Raw genomic sequence first — 17,588 nt, 5'->3', positions numbered from 1 at the left:
GACGAGTCCGGAGGGAGACCTGCAGCGATGCGGGCGGTGCGCCACCCCTGGATCTCCGCTTCGATCTGCATCCAACGCTCCGGCGCCAGCTGAGCGTAGGTGGTGATCCTATGACGGACCATACTGAGACCGAAGAGCGGGGGAGAGGAGGTGGAGGGGCTCGGATGGCAACAACGAAAGGGAGGAGGTGGATGTGCTAGGGATGGGGGACGTCGGCCGGTTTAAATAGCCAGCTATGGCCTCGGGCGGGGAGCCGGAGCGGCGCCACGTGACATTCACATCCCGGCCACGGTCGAGGCGTCCGTCGGACCGTCAGGTTTCCACGCGAGTCCGTGTGGGGCCATGCCGTCAGGCCGACGTGGCGGGCGTGCCCGGACGTCCCATATCCGCCCCATATTTGGACTGGATATGAGGGGTGCCGGTCAGCCCTGGCGTTTGAGAGGTCTAACTGGGTCGATTTTTGTACCCGATCAGTGACCGGGCGGTCTGCCGGGATCCTAAATTGTCAAAAAAGGCCTTTGGTGTAGTAATTTTTTTAACTCGCCTTTGGTGCAGTATATAGCACGTGCTTCCTTGTTGAAGATGGCACGTTGGCTATCTCACTCAAGAAAGAAGATGGCACGTACATGCACGGACGTCCGATCTGCATCGTACGTACGCGGCGTGTGTCCGCAGCCGACTCCAGTTGCTTTATCCGTGTAGGCCTCGAGACAGCACCCACAACCCTCGCCGTCCGGTTATAAAACAAGACAAACCCTCGCCGCCGGGTCACCGTCTCCACCGCGACCGGCCCAAACCGACCATGCCATACACCATGGCGACCTCCTCGCGTGCCGCCGGCAATGGTCTCTCCACCGGTTCCAGTTCCGCTTCCTCCATCGTCGCCGGCGCCGTGAGCGGCTACCACTTGCTGACGATCGTCGGCTACTCGCGCACCAAGGATGTCCCCAACGGCGAGTGGATCGACTCTTGCCCGTTCCAGGTGGGAGGCCGCACATGGCATCTTCGTTACTATCCCAACGGGTTCGAGTCCAGTAACACCGATCACCTATCCCTCTATGTCGAACTCGATGATATCGTAGGCGAGGCTGAGGCCGTGAAGGCGCAGGCCAACTTCAGCTTGCTCGACCAAGATGGGAATCCGGTGCTGCCCTATAGCTGGGGAACCGGTACCCAAAAATTCTCCTCCGTAGAAACAAATTGGGGATTCAACAAGTATATCAGAAGGGAGACGTTGGAGAAATCAGTGCATCTCAAGGACGATTCCTTCACTGTCAAGGTACAAGTCACTGTCATGACCGCGATCCACGCACGGAAGACACCATCCGTCGCGGTGCCACCGTCCGACATGCACCGACACTTCGGGGATCTCCTGTCGAGCAAGGCGGGCGTCGATGTCGAGTTCCGAGTCGCCGGGGAGACATTCTCGGCGCACCGATTGGTGCTCGCGGCGCGGTCTCCTGTCTTCAGAGCTGAGTTCTTTGGGCCCATGAAGGAGGGCACCACCACTGAGGCCATATGTATAGATGACATTGAAGCAGACGTGTTCAAGGCTCTGCTTGCATTCATCTACACGGATGCATTGCCTGCTATGGATCAACAGGAGGAGTCTGCCATGGCTCAGCATTTGCTTGTTGCAGCAGATAGGTATGATTTGGAGAGGCTGAAGCTGATTTGTGAAGAGAAGCTGTGCAATCATATCGATACGAGCTCGGTGGCCACTATCTTGGCATTGGCGGAGCAGCACCACTGCCACGGGCTTAAGGCGGCATGCTTGCTGTTCCTCAGCTCGCCAGTGAATCTGGATGGGGCCATGGAGTCTGAAGGTTTCCAGTTTTTAACCAAGAGCTGCCCTGGTGTTATGAAGGATCTCCTCTTGTCCCACGTTGCTCCTAGTATACTCGGGAAAAGAAAATCAAAGGCATGATGAACATGAGGTTTCAGTCATATGCATGTCATTTGCAATAGGAAGTTAGTGAAGACCCAGCAGGCTATCTAATACTTGTATTAGTAGTTTTATTTGTAGTCTTGTTCTCACAAGGATGCGATGTAAGTTGGCCCTTTTTTGTTTGGCCATCTTATCCGGCCTTCGTGGAGAATTATTAATGTTTGACAAGCTAGTTGTGTGCAAAGCTAACAATTGTATGCTGATCAGATGGAGAAAGGCATGTCTACCATGCACGGGATATGAGGATATCCCGTGCATGTAGCAGCCATTGTTTTGCTTGGAGCTGAGATTGGCACGCATTGGTCCTGTTTGGGACCGCTCTGCCTCATCAAAAACAGCTCCGTTCCACCAAATCCATTATGGAGCAGTTTCACATAGAAGTTGTAGGTCTTTTAAAGAGAAATGTTTGGCTTTTATCCAGCTTCAGCTTCACGAATGGAAAATTTGGTGGAAAGGATCTATTTGATTGGATGAGAGGGGAGAAACAAAGGGGTATCCACTTACGGATGACAGTGGTGGGTAATTTCGATCCAACTCCAGCTTCTATAATTTTATGGAGCACCTCCTAGAGAGCTTCATAAAAAACAGGAAGTTGGACCCCAGATTCTAGTTTTTTTGTGGAGCTGTATATCGTGAAGCTACCCCGTTTGGCTTATGTTTTCTAGAACGGAGCTGAATTTTCTAGAGTAGAGCAGTCCCAAACAGGCCCATAAGTACTGCTTTGTTGGTCAGCTTTTTCTCTCCCTACCTGGGCTGCAACTTTTTTTTAAACCACCTGCGCTGCAACTTGACTGTTCTAGCTATGCTCCATCCTCCCATGCTTTTTCAGTTTATTCTCAAGTTCAAATCTATTTTATCTTTTGCACTGGAATCTAATTTTATGATCCGTTTGCATATTTGTGTTTATGGCAACAATGACTTCTAGAGAAGATAATTCCCTTTGTCATGCTTGTGTTCTATTGCGTTTAGGTGTACTAGCAAAAGGACCCGTGCGTTGCAACGGGAGAAAAATAATTATAATCTCTAATGATGCTGATCATATTATGTCTTTAAAATTTTAGGACATTTCGCATGAACATTTTTTAAATTAGCAAACATTTTTTTCAATTGCACTCAAAAAATAACACACAAACTTTTTTTCAAAATCATGGACTTTTATTGTTTTCACCAACATTGTTCTCAAAATTATGAACATTTTTTTGAATATGCGAATATTTTACAAAAATCCTGAGCATTTTTTGAATTCACAAACATTTTATATTTTCTTCAAACTTTTATTTCAAAATTCCCAGTTTTATAAATTGCAAAAGTTTTTCAAAGTTCTAAATTATTTAAACTAAAAAATGGAACAGAAAAATGAAAATAAAAAATGAGACTAAAAACAGAGGCGCGATCTGTTTTTAGGATTTTTACACGGACTTTTGTTTAAAATCGTTGACTTTTTTATTCTATGGACATTTCTCAAAGTTTAAACATTTTTTATATGCAAACATTTTTCAAAACTCCTGAGTAGTTTTTGAATTCTAAAAAAAATGTTTTTTTAATATTTTATTTCGAAATTCTCAGTTTCTTAAAATTGAGAAAAGTTGTTTGAAGTTCTAAATTATTTAAAGTAGAAAAACGAAATGGAACTGAAAATAAAAATAAAAACTAAACTAAAAAAACAGGCGCCCACGCATGGGTCAGCCCAAACAGGTGTGCTGTATCTTTTTTCAACGCCTAGAGCGTAATATAGGAGGTGCCTACATGGGCCGGCCCAGTCTGGAGATTTTCCTGTTTGAAACGTTTTTTATGACTTATAGGTGGCATTGGTGGGTAATTTTAGTCAACTTTAAGGGCAATTTGGATGACGTACGGAAGAAGCAAAATGCTTTATTAGTATAAATATAATAAATATTATATTATATATTATTAGTAGGTAAGATAAGATAAGATACAGAGTACAAAGCATCAAGAGATTCTAATGTCTTCTAAGAAGAGCCCGACCCTCGGCTTATATAGCATACGGGGGGTCATAGTGTTTACACAACTAGGCCAGGAGGTAGAACTCCCCATAACTCTGTATTCCTCTCTTGTATGTCAAGTCTTTTTGGAATCGCCATGTATACTACCATGGGCCGTTCAAAGTGGCCCAGGATGAAGCCCATAAAAGGGGTTCTCAGTCCGACCCACTAGGCCTGGAACCGCCACCACGGAGGTCCCTTAGGTGGGAAACCGTTAGTAGCTCATGAAGCGACCTTCAAGCTGGGAGCAACACAATTCTTCTGGGTTGCCCATCATTCCAGTTGTCGGTTTTGAAGCTGGTTGAACGAAAAGTCTTCTGAACATCGTCCTCACATAGCTGATACAGATGATACGCCAGATCAAACCAACAGCCGCCCCACCCCCCCCCCTCCCTCCCAACCCTAGCCGCCCCACTCCCTCCCCCTCCCTTCCTCACCGCCGCGTGATGCAGCCGCCGGGCAAGCCCGGGACGCCAAGGATCGTGGCGGCGGGGCCTTGGCTGCCCTACCTCTGCGTGGGGAACCCCGAATCTGGAGTGGAGGCTCCATGGGCGAGGCACGACAAGCTAGCAGCCGTGCGGGCGGTGGATCTGGCGTCCCGGCCGTGCGGGCGGCGGGATCCGATGGTCGTTGGCGGTCGGCAACGGCTTTTGCGGTGGATGGTGCACGCAATCTGGCGCATCCCCTCCTCCCTTGTTCGGTGTGCGGGCTAGCCTGGTCGGGCCGCGCTTCCTTGGGTCGCCGGTTCTGTACAGGAGGTGCTGCTGGTTGCGGGGATTTAGTTCGGGCAAAATCCTTGGCCGGCCATGGCCTGCCGCGTCGACGGCGACGTCTGAGGGCGTCGTTCCCCTCCTTGGAGGTGTCGGTATGGACTGATCCCCTCACTTTCCCTTTCCCTAGGTCTCCCGGGCGAAAGCCCTAACTTTGTTGGGTGACGGCGGCGCTCACGGCGTCGTTCCCTTCTTGAAGGCGTCGCTTTGGAAACCTTGGGGGCTGGGTGGGGCTTGTGGGTGGTGAGCGACGGCGGTGGTGCGTCCCTATCCTAGCATGGATCTGCGTCTGCTGCTTGGAGATGGACTCACGTAGGTGGAGGTCGTCGTTTGGCGTCATGGTGGCGTCGATGGCGGAGGCACCTGTGAAGGCTGGCACCTGGATCTGCTCTGAAGATGAATCGGTGGAAGATGGTGACAGTGACACATGTGAGTGTGTCAGACCGGTTTGTGACCCAGACCTGGTATGTGGCTCGGTCGGGGCCTCCGGCTTTAGATGTTAGGCTTCGTGAGAAGTCTGGGTATTTGGCCCAGCTTGCACCCCTTCATGGATATGAGTAGCGGCAGATGTTGCCAAGATGACGGATTCAGACATATTGATGTACTACTTTGTAAGGTCCTCGAAAATAATCAATAAAATAGTCGCATGCATCTCCCAGATACGGAAACCGGGGGTCATCCTCCTTTTCTAAAAAAAAATCCTCACATAGCTGACTCTATCTGGCGAGCTGCCTTCCGAGGTGATGCGAACCATTTGGGTCTTGGAAATGCTGAAGAGAGGAGCAAACCACATGTCAGAAAAGTTCCCCGCACGGTCCATAGTTGGGTGGGATAAATTCAAAATTATTTTACTTAAATTTTAAAAAATTCACCATACATTGAAAACTGTTCATGTAGTGTGAAATTCTGTTAGTGCAATTCGAAGAAAAAGTTTGTACAATTGAAACAAAAGATTCATACGAGTGAATATTTTTTTTAAAGGAAGTGAAGAAATTGTTGGTGACATTTAAAAATGGTCACGCGTTTCAAATGAAAAACAATGTCCGTGCAAACATGCTTCATACCATTCAAACACATGTTCATGACATTCCAAAAATTGTTCTAACACTTAACAAATGTTTTGTGCATTAAAAAAAGTCCAAGGCATTTATGAAAAAAAATTAACCTATATTGAAAAAAAATCCTTTCACATGTCTTAAAAACAAGTCTAGCATGCATTTTTTAACATTTGTTAAAAAAAGTTCAAATGTCTTTTTAAAGAACCTTTACCATGCATTTAAAAAAAGTTCAACATGAATAAATAAATATTCATATATGTATACAAAAATAATAAGTCGACATGTACTTCAAAGCAAGGAAAAGGAATAAAAGGAAAGAAAGTTTCTATAAAACCTGATAAATTGTTTAGACAAACAAAAAGAATGTATAGAACCAAAAGAAGAAAAAACGCACGAAAGTTTCTAAAGTTGATCCAAATATGCCTCCATCAATCAATCAACGGAAAATCTAACTGACTGCGCCGCACCATCGCGTTCTCGTGCGGCGGCCGGACGCACAGACCCATGTGATTAAGTCTAGTAAAAATAGTTCAGCCGAACGGTGCAGAGTGGATGAGTACATTGTGTCGCCAAAGCAAGGTGGAAGTATTATATAAAGAAAAAGCAGGATGCGTGAACTATTTACTACAGTGGCAAAACAGTGATGTTTTGGGAGATGTCACGGGTAGCAGACTCTATTGGTTTGAAATCTAAAAAGTTTTATCTCTAAAATTGTTAATTTAATTGACGATCCATTTTCATCATTGGCTTTGTCGCGACGAGATCTTTAAAACTAGACCCCATGTCGACATGTTACGAGAACTTTTCTTCTCCATCCATAATTATCACATTTTTAGACTTACTTGTCGTATTATTAGCCTCTTACTTGCCGGAAAGAATAACTTAATTGTCATTTTTTTCTCGACGTGAACCATGTGCCGCATGTATCCATATTTCAGCACACAGCAGCGTGGGCTAGAAGCATATGCAGATGACATCACAAAAATATAAATTGCATACAAAGCGTCACACAAAAAATCCGTAAAAAAAAGTGTTACACACAAAACATGTGTTGGTAGACCGTATTCACAAGCTAAATGCATCTGGTTAGTACTAATAATACTAGTAGTAGTTTAAAATTGCATAGTTGCCAATTTTACAAAAACTTAGTTGTCAAGATGCTATAAATGATTTGTTGTCCTTTGATAATTATAACTATGCAATTTTTGTCATGTTTAGAGGTGATTGCCACTGATAATTTGTTAACTATGACAACTTGATTTAAAAGCATCAATAAGCTTTGTGCGAAATCACATTAAAAAATGTCAATTAAGTTATTTTTTCAGGCAAGTATGTGGTTAATAATATAGAAAGTGAGTCAAAAAATGTGGCAACTATGAAGAGAAAAAAATAGTTGACGGACCATGTCGACATGGGATCTAGTTTCGAAGAACTCGTCGCGAGAAAGTCAATGATGAAAACGGATCATCGATTGAATTAACGATTTTGTAGATAAAACTTTTTAAATTTCAAACATCAAAGAAAATCTTGATGACATCATTGCATGCATGTATGTTGGAGAGAGGATGAATTAGCCGGTGCATGTCAATACATAAGTCAAGAAGATGCATGTGATGATGTGCATGCAGTTTATAGGTCCCTTTGTTTTTCTTTTACCGTGTTTGTGCATGCATATAGCAGCCGCCGCACCGGAATAAATGGGTGCCTGCGAGACGGTAGCTCGTGTCGCGATCGCAATAGGCGATTGCCCTCGACACAGCACCCAAAGCCCTCGCCGCTCCCGTCATGCAGTAAGGCACAAGGCAAACACCATCCTGCCCTAAGTTTGCGAGCCGATGACGCACTCCACCTCCTCCTCCGGTTCCTCTTCCTCCATCGTCGCCGGCGACGTGAGCGGCTACCACGTGCTGAAGATCGTCGGCTACTCGCGCACCAAGGAAGTCCCCAACGGCAAGCAGATTGAATCTTGCCCTTTCCGGGTGGGCGGCCGCACGTGGCGTCTGCGTTACTGTCCCAACGGGTGGAAGCCCGACAGCACGGACTACATATCCCTCTTTCTCTGCTTGGATGATACCGTCACCGGCACCGAACCCGTCAATGCACAATTTAGTTTCAGTTTACTCGAGCAAGATGGAAATCAGGTGCCTTCCTACTGTACCATCAAGAATAATTCCGAAGCATCTCCTGCCCGCGACTTCGCTGTAGGTAAATCTTGGGGACACCATAATTTCATCAAAAGGGGGGAGTTGGAGAAATCAAAGCATCTCAAAGACGATTCCTTCACTGTCAAGGTCGACATTACCGTGAGAGGGTTCTACAAGCAGGAGACACCATCCATCGTGGTGCCACCATCTGACATGCATCGGCACTTCGGAGATCTCCTGTCGACCAAGGAGGGCGCCGACGTTGAATTCCGAGTCGGTGGGGAGACGTTCTGGGCGCACCGGTACGTGCTCGCGGCACGCTCTCCAGTTTTCAGAGCAGAGCTGTTTGGTTCGATGAAGGAGGGCACCACCAAAAATGCCATACACATAGATGACATGGAAGCAGAGGTGTTCAGCAATTTGCTTATTTTCATCTACACTGATGATGTACCGCCTGATACAAGTCAACTAGATGAGTATGCCATGGCTCAGCATTTGCTTGTTGCAGCAGACAGGTACGGTTTGGAGAGGCTCATGCTGATCTGTGAAGATAAGCTGTGCAATAGTATCGATACGAGCTCCGTGACGACCATCTTGGCACTGGCAGAGCAGCACCACTGCCATGGGCTTAAGAAGGCATGCTTGGTGTTCTTGGGCTCTCTGACGAATCTGAATGCCGTCAGGGAGTCTGAGGGGTTTGACTACTTAACCAAGACAATGAAGGATCTCCTCATATCCAAGGTTATTGCTGGTTAATTTGGGAGATGAAAGTCAAAGGCATGGACATGAGGTTTCAGTGCATGCATGTCATTTGCAATCACATGCCCAAAAAGATACGTACTACTCCCTCCGTCCTAAAATTCTTGTCTTAACTTTGTTTAGAAATGGATGTATCTAAATACTAAAACTTGACTAGATACATTCATATCTAAACAAATCCAAGACAAGAATTTTGAGATGGAGGGACTACTAAAGATCGCATGCTATCTAATACTAGTATTAGTACTTCGAGTCTTTTTCTCATTATTAGTATGCTTCTCGGCCTCTTTTTCTGTCTGGTCACTGTGTCATTTGTGTAGAATTATTAGTTGTGCTAATTAGATGAACAGTCACTCCAGAGGTTATAAGCATTCAACTAGCGCCCCTTTATTTTTCTTTGTTGCTTTGTTCAATTGCAATGTCTTCACAGTACTCCTCCAGTCCTCCTGACACCTGGTTCAGGCAAACTCTGCTCACTACTTAACGGGCTCTCGCATAAACTAGTGTTTCTGTGAAATGCTGTATTTTGGTTTTGCAAAATTTGGTTCATACAGCGAGAAGTTTTTCGCTTTAAAACTGAGGCTAAGTTTGACAGTGCAACGGAGGCTTATGCTGGCCTGAACCAATATGTTAAAGTAAAAACTGTACAACCGGAGTCCGAGTTAATTCAAAGAGAGGTGAGAAAGGAAGGAAAGAGAAAAATGCAATACAACATTGCACTCCAATTCCCTAATCAAGGACATACCATCTACTCCTGCATTGGAGCAGCGGTTAAACCAAAGTATCAAATCATCACCGAATCTCCGGGTGGTGATGTCGAGTTCCTCATCCTCGTGTGGCAAAATGTTCCAGTGGACCGCAACGACGACCGTGGAGCGTGGAGCGAGCGAACTTTGGCTCTATTTGGATCCATGGACTAGAGTTAGTTTGAGCTAGTTTGGGTTCAACTAGCCCTAAAGTATCCAAACATAAGGGTTAGATTAGAGCTAGTTGCATCTAACCCACCCAAAAAAACTATCTCACTCAAGAGGTGCTAATTGAAGCTAGTTCTCATGAGGTTCATTAAAAAATATTTTTCTCTCCCTCTTCCACCAGCCAAGAGATACTAATTGGAGCTAGTTCTCATGAGGTCCATTAAAAAATCACTTTTCTTTTTTCATAAAGTGCATCTATTGTCAATCTAATCCTTCCATCCAAACACATATTTAACTAAAGTTAGTTTAAGGTTAGTCATGAGCTAGAAACTAACTCTAACCATTAGCAAAGCTAGAGTATCCAAACAGGGCCTTTGTTTGTTTGATTGATTGATTGATCAATGTCCTACATGTGTCGTGCCAGTCAAAGAGGATATTTGCCACTTCCGCAAAAAAAAAAGAGGATATTTGCCGTACTGATGTGGCTTTTGTTTTTTCTTTCGATGAAAGGGCGAGTACAGATGTGGTACGCCGCCTTGACATGCATGGTTTTTTTGTATCACAGATATTAGTGATACATGGGGGGTTTCCATGTAGAATCAGAGATGGACACGTAGAACTATTAGTATGTAGAATCAGAGATGGACACGTACATGTACTAACTACAAATGGTATGTTCTAACGTACTCAACACGTATACATCTACATTGCCTGGGCAAAGGGATCCAGATTCGCGTGGCTAAGACGAGTGCTACAGTAGCCTGCCTTAGCCACTGCAAAGCGTCCGATCAAAAATTGATGTAATGCAGTACTGTAGCCAGGCACTGTAGGATCGATCTAACCGTTGATCCGAGATCCTATGGCTCACGCGTGACAAAGGCAGCAGCACTGTAGCGTCGCTGTCTCAGCCACGCATTTTATTACCTCAATCATTTTTTTTATAGTCAAAACGTCATTTTCTTATAGTCAAAACCTCATTTATTCAGTCATAAACAATCGTTATATTGTTTACAATCAAGAGAATCACTCCAACCCGCGGTTGGATGGTTAAGACTGCCCACCAGAGTTCAAGTTCCAGACTTGACGTTGGTGCTTGTTTTTTTCTGAATTTATTCCAGGTATTCCGGCGAAGTGCTTTCAGTGGAAGGAGACGTTCCCGTCGATAACGAAGGCGTCAGTGACGACTTGTATGTGAGTGACTTCGATTGTACTCTGCTAAAAAAAAAAAAAGAATTGCTCCATCGATCGTGGATTCCAACCAAGTATTCGAAGGAGAAAATCTAGCTAGCCTAGCTAGTTCATGATGAACAGTCACTCCAGCGGTTATAAGCCTTCAACTAGTTCCCCTTTATTTTTCTTTGTTACTTGGTTCAATTGCAATGTCTTCACGGTACTCCTCCAGTGCTCATGACATCTGGTTTAGGCAAACTCTGTTCACTACTAGCAGGCTCGCATAAACTAATGTTTTGATGAAATGCTGGATTTTGGTTCTTGGAAACTTTTGTTTACAGCAAGAAGTTATTTTTGGCAAAACCTCATTTTTATTACATCAAGTATTCGTAGGAAAAAATCTATCTAGCCTAGCTAGTTCTTGGAAACTTTTGTTTAGAGCAAGAAGTTAATTTGGGCAAAACCTCATTTTTTTTCTTTTTTATTACATCAATCATTTTGTATAGTCAAAACCTCATTTATTCAGTCACAACAATCGTTACATTGTTTACAATCAAAGAATCACTGCATCGGCCGTGGATTCCAACCAAGTATTCGGAGGAAAAAATTTAGCTAGCCTAGCTAGTTCATGAGCTAGCTGATTACTCCCTCTATTACAATGATCGAAGATAACATGATTAAAATCTAAAGACATAAAATAACATCCATCAAAGACGATAGTGTCCACCGAAGGAGAATATCCATTTTGTATGCCGCGACCACCTGCACACTGTTTGAGTTGATCTCAGTTTTACTGCAACCGACAGTTCGAGCTAGATTCATCCCAAATTCCACAGCAATAGCTTTCACAGTAAATGAGTGAAAGCATATATAAATTTTTCCATTTGCCGCCGCAATGAATTTCCTTCATGGTCGCATAAAACAGCCCCAACCGTTCCAACAAGTCAATCATTATCGAAACCAGCGTCTACATTCAATTTAGTGTAGCCACACCTTGGTTTCAACCATGCAGCCGATTTCACCTCGGCCTTTGGACGCATCAAAAAAATAATGAAATTAACTGTTAAACCTCTCACCGCCAAGTTAATTTGGGCAAATTTCCGAGTCTATTCCCCGTGGGTCAACTTGCCATATTCAAACCGTAAGTACCATGTAGCAGTAGCCATTGTCTCCTTTAGCTTGGGAACCCAAGAACTGGGATATCCTGCTCAGGAAGGCAGAACACATGTTTCAAGATTGCTTCGCTGGCCCTGTCCACCTACATTGCTCTTTTGATAGTATCATAAATCCCAAGCAGCTTCCACAATTGGATTACTAAGGTACATTCACACAACAAACACTTGATGTTATCAGGAGCTAGTTTACACGCATGACAACATGGGTTAATCTTTAGGTGTTTGTTTGCCAAGATTGCGCAACAGGGAATAGCTCTGTGGAGAGCCCGCGAATATTTTGATATTTGCTGGACAAAGATGGATCCAAACATAATCCCAAACATCTGTTGCAAACGAGGATCCTACAGGTTATTGCAGCTTAATTCCAAACTGGCTTTCCTATTCCACTTTGTAGGCCGACCGAACAGTAAAACCACCCATTTTTGTTGGGTTTCAAGCCAAGAAATCTCTCATCTCATGCAGGGCAGTGAGATAGCGAGAACTCTTGAGCATCCACATGCCACCTAATCAATTGTTCATCCCAATGTCCTGTTGTAGAGTCAATTAGATCACTCTAACGGATCCAGCCCAATATGGCAGGGTGGACCAACAGTAGAATTGTTCATAAAATTTATTTTTTAAATATATATTTTATGTAAGGCTATTGGAAAAATTTAGGGTGGGCCATGGCCCACCCTGTCCACCCTCTAGCTCCACCACTGCTCACACAAGACAAAATATGATTTCCTCTTGGAAAAAAATCATTCATATCACAAGTTCATCCTAAGGAAACAAATGTTTCTGTTTGCAAAAAGATACTCCTACTTGTATGTTTTGTACTCCCGCTGTTCCAAACTAAGTGATGCAAATTTAGTATAAAATTAGTATAAATTTTGTACTAAAGCAACGACACTTATTTTGAAACGAAGGGAGTATATATCTGAATCGCAAATACGATTCAGAATTGAACTGAAGGTTTTTTTTAGAAAGAATTGAACTGATTTTTTTTTAAAGATGAACTGAAGTAAACGGGACCACGAAATTCAGATATAATAAGCCACAAAGACCCATTGACTGAATCGGCCACCCAATAAGCCCAGCGGGCCATCATACAAAGCTTCGATTTTTTCTTTTATTTCGATGAGCTTGGGGAGCTTCATTGATTCAGCTACAATCTGCCCTGGGGCAACTTACAACAAAAAGGTGGGCACTCCTCGAGGCTCGAGCCAGCATTCTCAAACCGAAAGTTTACAAGCATACTTGGTACAAAGATCCGCTGAATTATTTCCTTCAAACAAAAAAAGAAAAAGATCCGCTGAATTATTAGCAACCCTCGAGACATGCTTAGCCGAGAACGAAATAAAACTTGACGACTTCTCCCCTATTTTTCATCATAAAAGGCTTAGATTTACAAGTCCAAACGATCATTGCTCGGAGTACAATCCACATATTGTTCACTAATCCATATATATTTACATGAGCGAAGCAAGGAGTAGCACTAATTAATCCATCTACCGGAAGCAGGGGAGGGGAGGTAGTGTGGCAGCACCTCATGTTATTTCTTAAAAGGGGGTACCTGTGCCTCGTCATCTGCAAGAATCAAGCTAAGTACTGTACCAGTTCATGGCCGCTACGCGAGCCCGAACTTGGAGAGAATGCATCCCAGCTTCTCCTTGGTCAGCGGCTGCATGCATGCGTGCGTGCATTAGGAAACAGTCAGAGCGAGGGTCATGGGCGTTCGGTACACACATCAGGATCAGGAGCAAAACACGATTGATCTGGTGGATTGGATGGATCGTCACCTTGGGCATGAAGTCGTCGGCGCCGGCGGTGATGAAAGCCTGGACGTCCGACGGGAGGCTGTCGCTGGAGACGGCGACGATGGGCGTGGTCACCCCCATGGCCCGGATCTGCCTCGTCGCCTGCATGCACGCACGCGCGCGCGTGGTCGGCGGTGCCACGCCCACACGTACTCGTCAGGCGGCCTGGGCTAATGGCGAGGCGAACACACGCACACACAAGCCATCTCGATCGAGTGTCTGACCGCGCGTGTATATACCTCGTGGCCGTCCATGACAGGCATCTGCTTGTCCGTGAGGATGAGGTCGTACGCGCCGGCGCCGACGCGCTCCCGCACGCGCCGCACCGCTTCGGCGCCGTTCTCCGCTTCGTCGGCCTCCACGCCGGCCGCCCTCAGCACCGCTCTCGCCACAACCTGCGCTTCAACATGATCAGCTAAACAAACATCATGCACACACTACTCGATCGCAAAGCTACTCTCCAGCATGAATAAATCGAGGAACAAATTGATATCACGTACCCTGTTGATCTCCTCGTCTTCCACCAGGAGCACTCTGATCCTCCTCCGATCCATCGATCGTCTTCCTCTGTGTGCGTGTGTGAGAGAGAGAGAGAGAGAGAGAGGTTTGCTTTTTAAGCGCCGAGTGCCGTCGATGGTTGGATGAATGGATGGACGAGGGCTGAGGCCGAGAGCACAGAGATGAGATCACGACGGTGTATCTCCCCGACGTTTACATTACACGGAGTTGCATGGGTGGTAAATCTGCACGTCATCTGCGGGTGCTTGGCCTCTTTCCGGCAAGGATCTGTACGATCGTAACCACTGCCGCCCCGCGCCCGGTGTTAACTAGCCCCACGTATGCTACTTCCTCACGGCCGGCCGGTAACACAATACACGTAGACGTAGGAGTACGTAGCTACTTACATGCAAGTGAGGACGCGAGCGCGGGATGCAAATGCAACAAGCAATAACAATAATTGCCAGCCAGCCAGCCCGGTCCATGGGCGCAAGCAAAGGGCGCGCACATGCATGACATGGTTGCCACGCGAGCAGCGAGCTGTATCGTCTGTGAGCAAACCACTTTGAGCATCGAGGGGTGGTGGTGACTCGGCTCGCCGAGATCGTTGGTTGGGTATGTGGCTGCTCGCCCGGACTCGTGTAAGCGGCCGCTAGCATACTGATCATCTAGGCTCGGCAGCGCTCGATCGTGTCCTTCTCTTTGATTTGTTTTCATTCATTCGAAACGAACACGTGCACTCTATATCTATTAAGTGTCTGCGGTGACTTCAGCAATAGAAAGCTCTGTCATCTTAATCTTCTGTGAGCTTGTTGTTTAAGTGTCTGACCCACGGTGGTGAGTGCACGTCCATCATGCTCACCTACCCCCGACTACTGCGAGCGGCAACATTGTTGTTGGACAAGGCGTCGACCTGTTGGCTATGCAGCTGGGGTTGCTGGCAGCCTGCCCGATGCTTGCCGCTTGCGGAGTTTCTTCTATGAAAAAAATCAACGAGGGTTAGTCCTTATGTTGGTCTTATTTTTTGTTGTTGGACAAGACCCATCCTGCATGAGGACAACACGCTCTTCTTCGAGCGGCCGGAGCACGTCGGCAACCGCTCCATGAGGTTCGAGGAACTCAAGGACATTGAGGCCATTTGTCATCCGCTATTAATACTTCTTCTCTCACTTCGGAGATTTCTGCTCGCCCGACAAGTGTTGCTTTGAGGGCGACAACACTAGCATGTGTGCTCGTCGTCGTGGCGCTCACCTTAATCGTAGTCCCTCCGTCCCATAACATAATAGCGTTTTTATAATATCAAAAATACTTTATATATTATATGACGGAGGGAGTAATATCTCAGAGTTTTAAGACCACACTTTGTTGCAATATTAATGGTAATATCTATTTTTGCTTTTCTTTTTATCATGCCATTAAATGCTTCACGCAAAGTTAAAACCTTTGGGCATTTTCATAAATTCTTTTGTGTCTTCCTTCATTTTTTATTTAATGCTTTTTGAAATTCTTTTGAAACTTTTCAAAAACCCCCGTTGCCTTTTTCTATTTCAAGCTTGGCCACCAAATTTTGCCCATAACTTTCATCTTACTTTCCAAAGCTCTACAGAAAAATATCATTTTTTTGGGGGGGGGGGGGGCGCTCCTAGCTAGGACCTAGACCTAATTCAAACGTTCAAATAAGTTTGAATTCAAACTTTGCAACCATGTCCCATTCCATTTTCCTGGATCACTCATATCTTAATAAGTCTAGGAAAATTGGTCTCATGCACAAACTCATCTCCCAACCCTCTCTTTCTTTCTTCAAGCTCTCTATTTATTTTTATAAATAGAAAAGGAAGAAACAGAGGGGGAGAGATAACCAAAGCCAGACCACCTTACCACTCTATTTAGACAGCCCCATTTCTTCTCTTTACTGCGCGCAGCACCCCCCCCCCCCCCCAATCACCTCCTTGTTCCTCCTCCTGTACAGCAGGAAGATCCTACCTCCATGTCGGCTTCCCGACTGATTCGATGGCTGTAATAGGAGCTCTTGCGCCTATAAACCTACCATCGTGAGGCCTATTCAAACCTAGCTTCTCCTTCCTCCAGCATTGCCAGCATCCCTCTTCTTTTTCTCGGTTCCTTTCCACAGTGTGCACCCAAGAGAGCACCATCATTGTACATGATACCACATCCTTAATTTGACCGCATGAACACGTCCAATAGCTTCGTCTGCCTCTGCTCGCTCGATGCACGCGAACATGAAGTAATTGGACGGAGGACACCCAAGACCAACGCCCGCTTCACCTAATCGTGTTGATGTATGTCGTCATCAGCGTCAAGATTGATGGCAACTAAGGACCTCCATTCCTGATCTACAAATGCTCCATCGCCTTCGCCGCGACCTGGTGCACCTCTTATACATCTCCACCGCGAGCAAAGCTTCCCCGAGTACTTCTTCCTACAACGTCTAGCTCCACCGCCGACCCATGTCGTAGTGCTGCTCGCCTTGGTCGACTATGTTCTCCCCGAACCGATGTGGCCTCCATTTCGTGACCACGGTGAGACGTCACCTTTACTAGTCGTCTGGCTCACATAGGAGCTCCCGAGGCGAAATGCTGAAGTTTAGTGAGGGCCAAAGGGGGGTCATACTCCCCCCAATCATTTTTTACATAAACACATAGTAGTTAATACTGTTTAAGCCAAATTTAACACAATACAGTAGATAACCCCCCTCGACTCTAGTTAAGACTCACCGAGCCCCTTTACAAGGTCGCATTGAAGATCTGTCACTGCCCTTGCACATGCCCGAAGAAAGCTGCTATGGTTGGTTCTCAAGCTCAACAGATTTCCTTGCTCTATGCATGCACGCACGCACAATACACACACATGACATCACAACCGCTCCTTATGCGCCCACATGCGCTTGCGCAAGCGTACTCCCATCACCCTGTAACCTCACGTCCACATACAGGAGTTCCCCGACTCGTTTGGGCCAAAGCCGACTGAAAGTGAGTTATATCGACTAGAGGGGGGGTGAATAGGAGATTTTTAGAATTTCATCACTGAGGAAATTCCTTTTGAGGAAATTCCTCACTGATGACTAACTTACAGCGGAAACAGTTAAGGATCAGTTGTGCAATTGTTCACAACAGCAGTATTACAGAGTGAAGATTATGAAAACAGATTGCACAACAAGCAGGCACGCAGAATACAAATGATGATTTACTCAAGTGAAGAATTTGGGGTTGAGGAAATTCAGAGAGAGTCTTCAGCAAATTCTTCAAACAGTCACTGTGAAAGTCATCAACACATAATACAGAGAATGTAAAGAGTTGAGGAATTAGAACCCGATTCTTGGTGAAGACTGT

The 17,588-nt window shown here is 45.5% G+C and overlaps 3 protein-coding genes across 3 annotated transcripts; 2 read left to right on the top strand and 1 right to left on the bottom strand.

Annotated features, from left to right (window-relative positions):
* Positions 1-342: 342 nt before the first annotated feature.
* On the top strand, positions 343-1,927 carry LOC123397136 (BTB/POZ and MATH domain-containing protein 1-like). Its single transcript, XM_045091801.1, has 3 exons — positions 343-421; positions 556-622; positions 703-1,927. The coding sequence occupies exons 1-3, from the start codon at positions 343-345 to the stop codon at positions 1,925-1,927; spliced, it is 1,371 nt and encodes a 456-aa protein (XP_044947736.1).
* Positions 1,928-7,614: 5,687 nt separating this feature from the next.
* On the top strand, positions 7,615-9,602 carry LOC123397135 (BTB/POZ and MATH domain-containing protein 2-like). Its single transcript, XM_045091800.1, has 2 exons — positions 7,615-8,664; positions 9,237-9,602. Exons 1-2 carry the CDS (start codon positions 7,615-7,617, stop codon positions 9,600-9,602), a joined length of 1,416 nt encoding a protein of 471 aa, XP_044947735.1.
* Positions 9,603-13,221: 3,619 nt separating this feature from the next.
* Positions 13,222-14,413, bottom strand: LOC123398311 (two-component response regulator ORR41-like). The gene is made up of 4 exons (XM_045092789.1): positions 14,241-14,413; positions 13,980-14,135; positions 13,723-13,842; positions 13,222-13,604 (listed from the first exon to the last, which is right to left on the bottom strand). Exons 1-4 carry the CDS (start codon positions 14,292-14,294, stop codon positions 13,551-13,553), a joined length of 384 nt encoding a protein of 127 aa, XP_044948724.1. The 5' UTR covers positions 14,295-14,413; the 3' UTR covers positions 13,222-13,550.
* Positions 14,414-17,588: the final 3,175 nt, after the last annotated feature.

This window comes from Hordeum vulgare, chromosome 5H, assembly GCF_904849725.1.
Source record: "Hordeum vulgare subsp. vulgare chromosome 5H, MorexV3_pseudomolecules_assembly, whole genome shotgun sequence".
In the NCBI taxonomy this organism is placed as follows: Eukaryota; Viridiplantae; Streptophyta; class Magnoliopsida; order Poales; family Poaceae; genus Hordeum; species Hordeum vulgare.
Note: the sequence above shows the minus strand (reverse complement) of the source record. Positions and strands in the feature narration are given on the sequence as shown.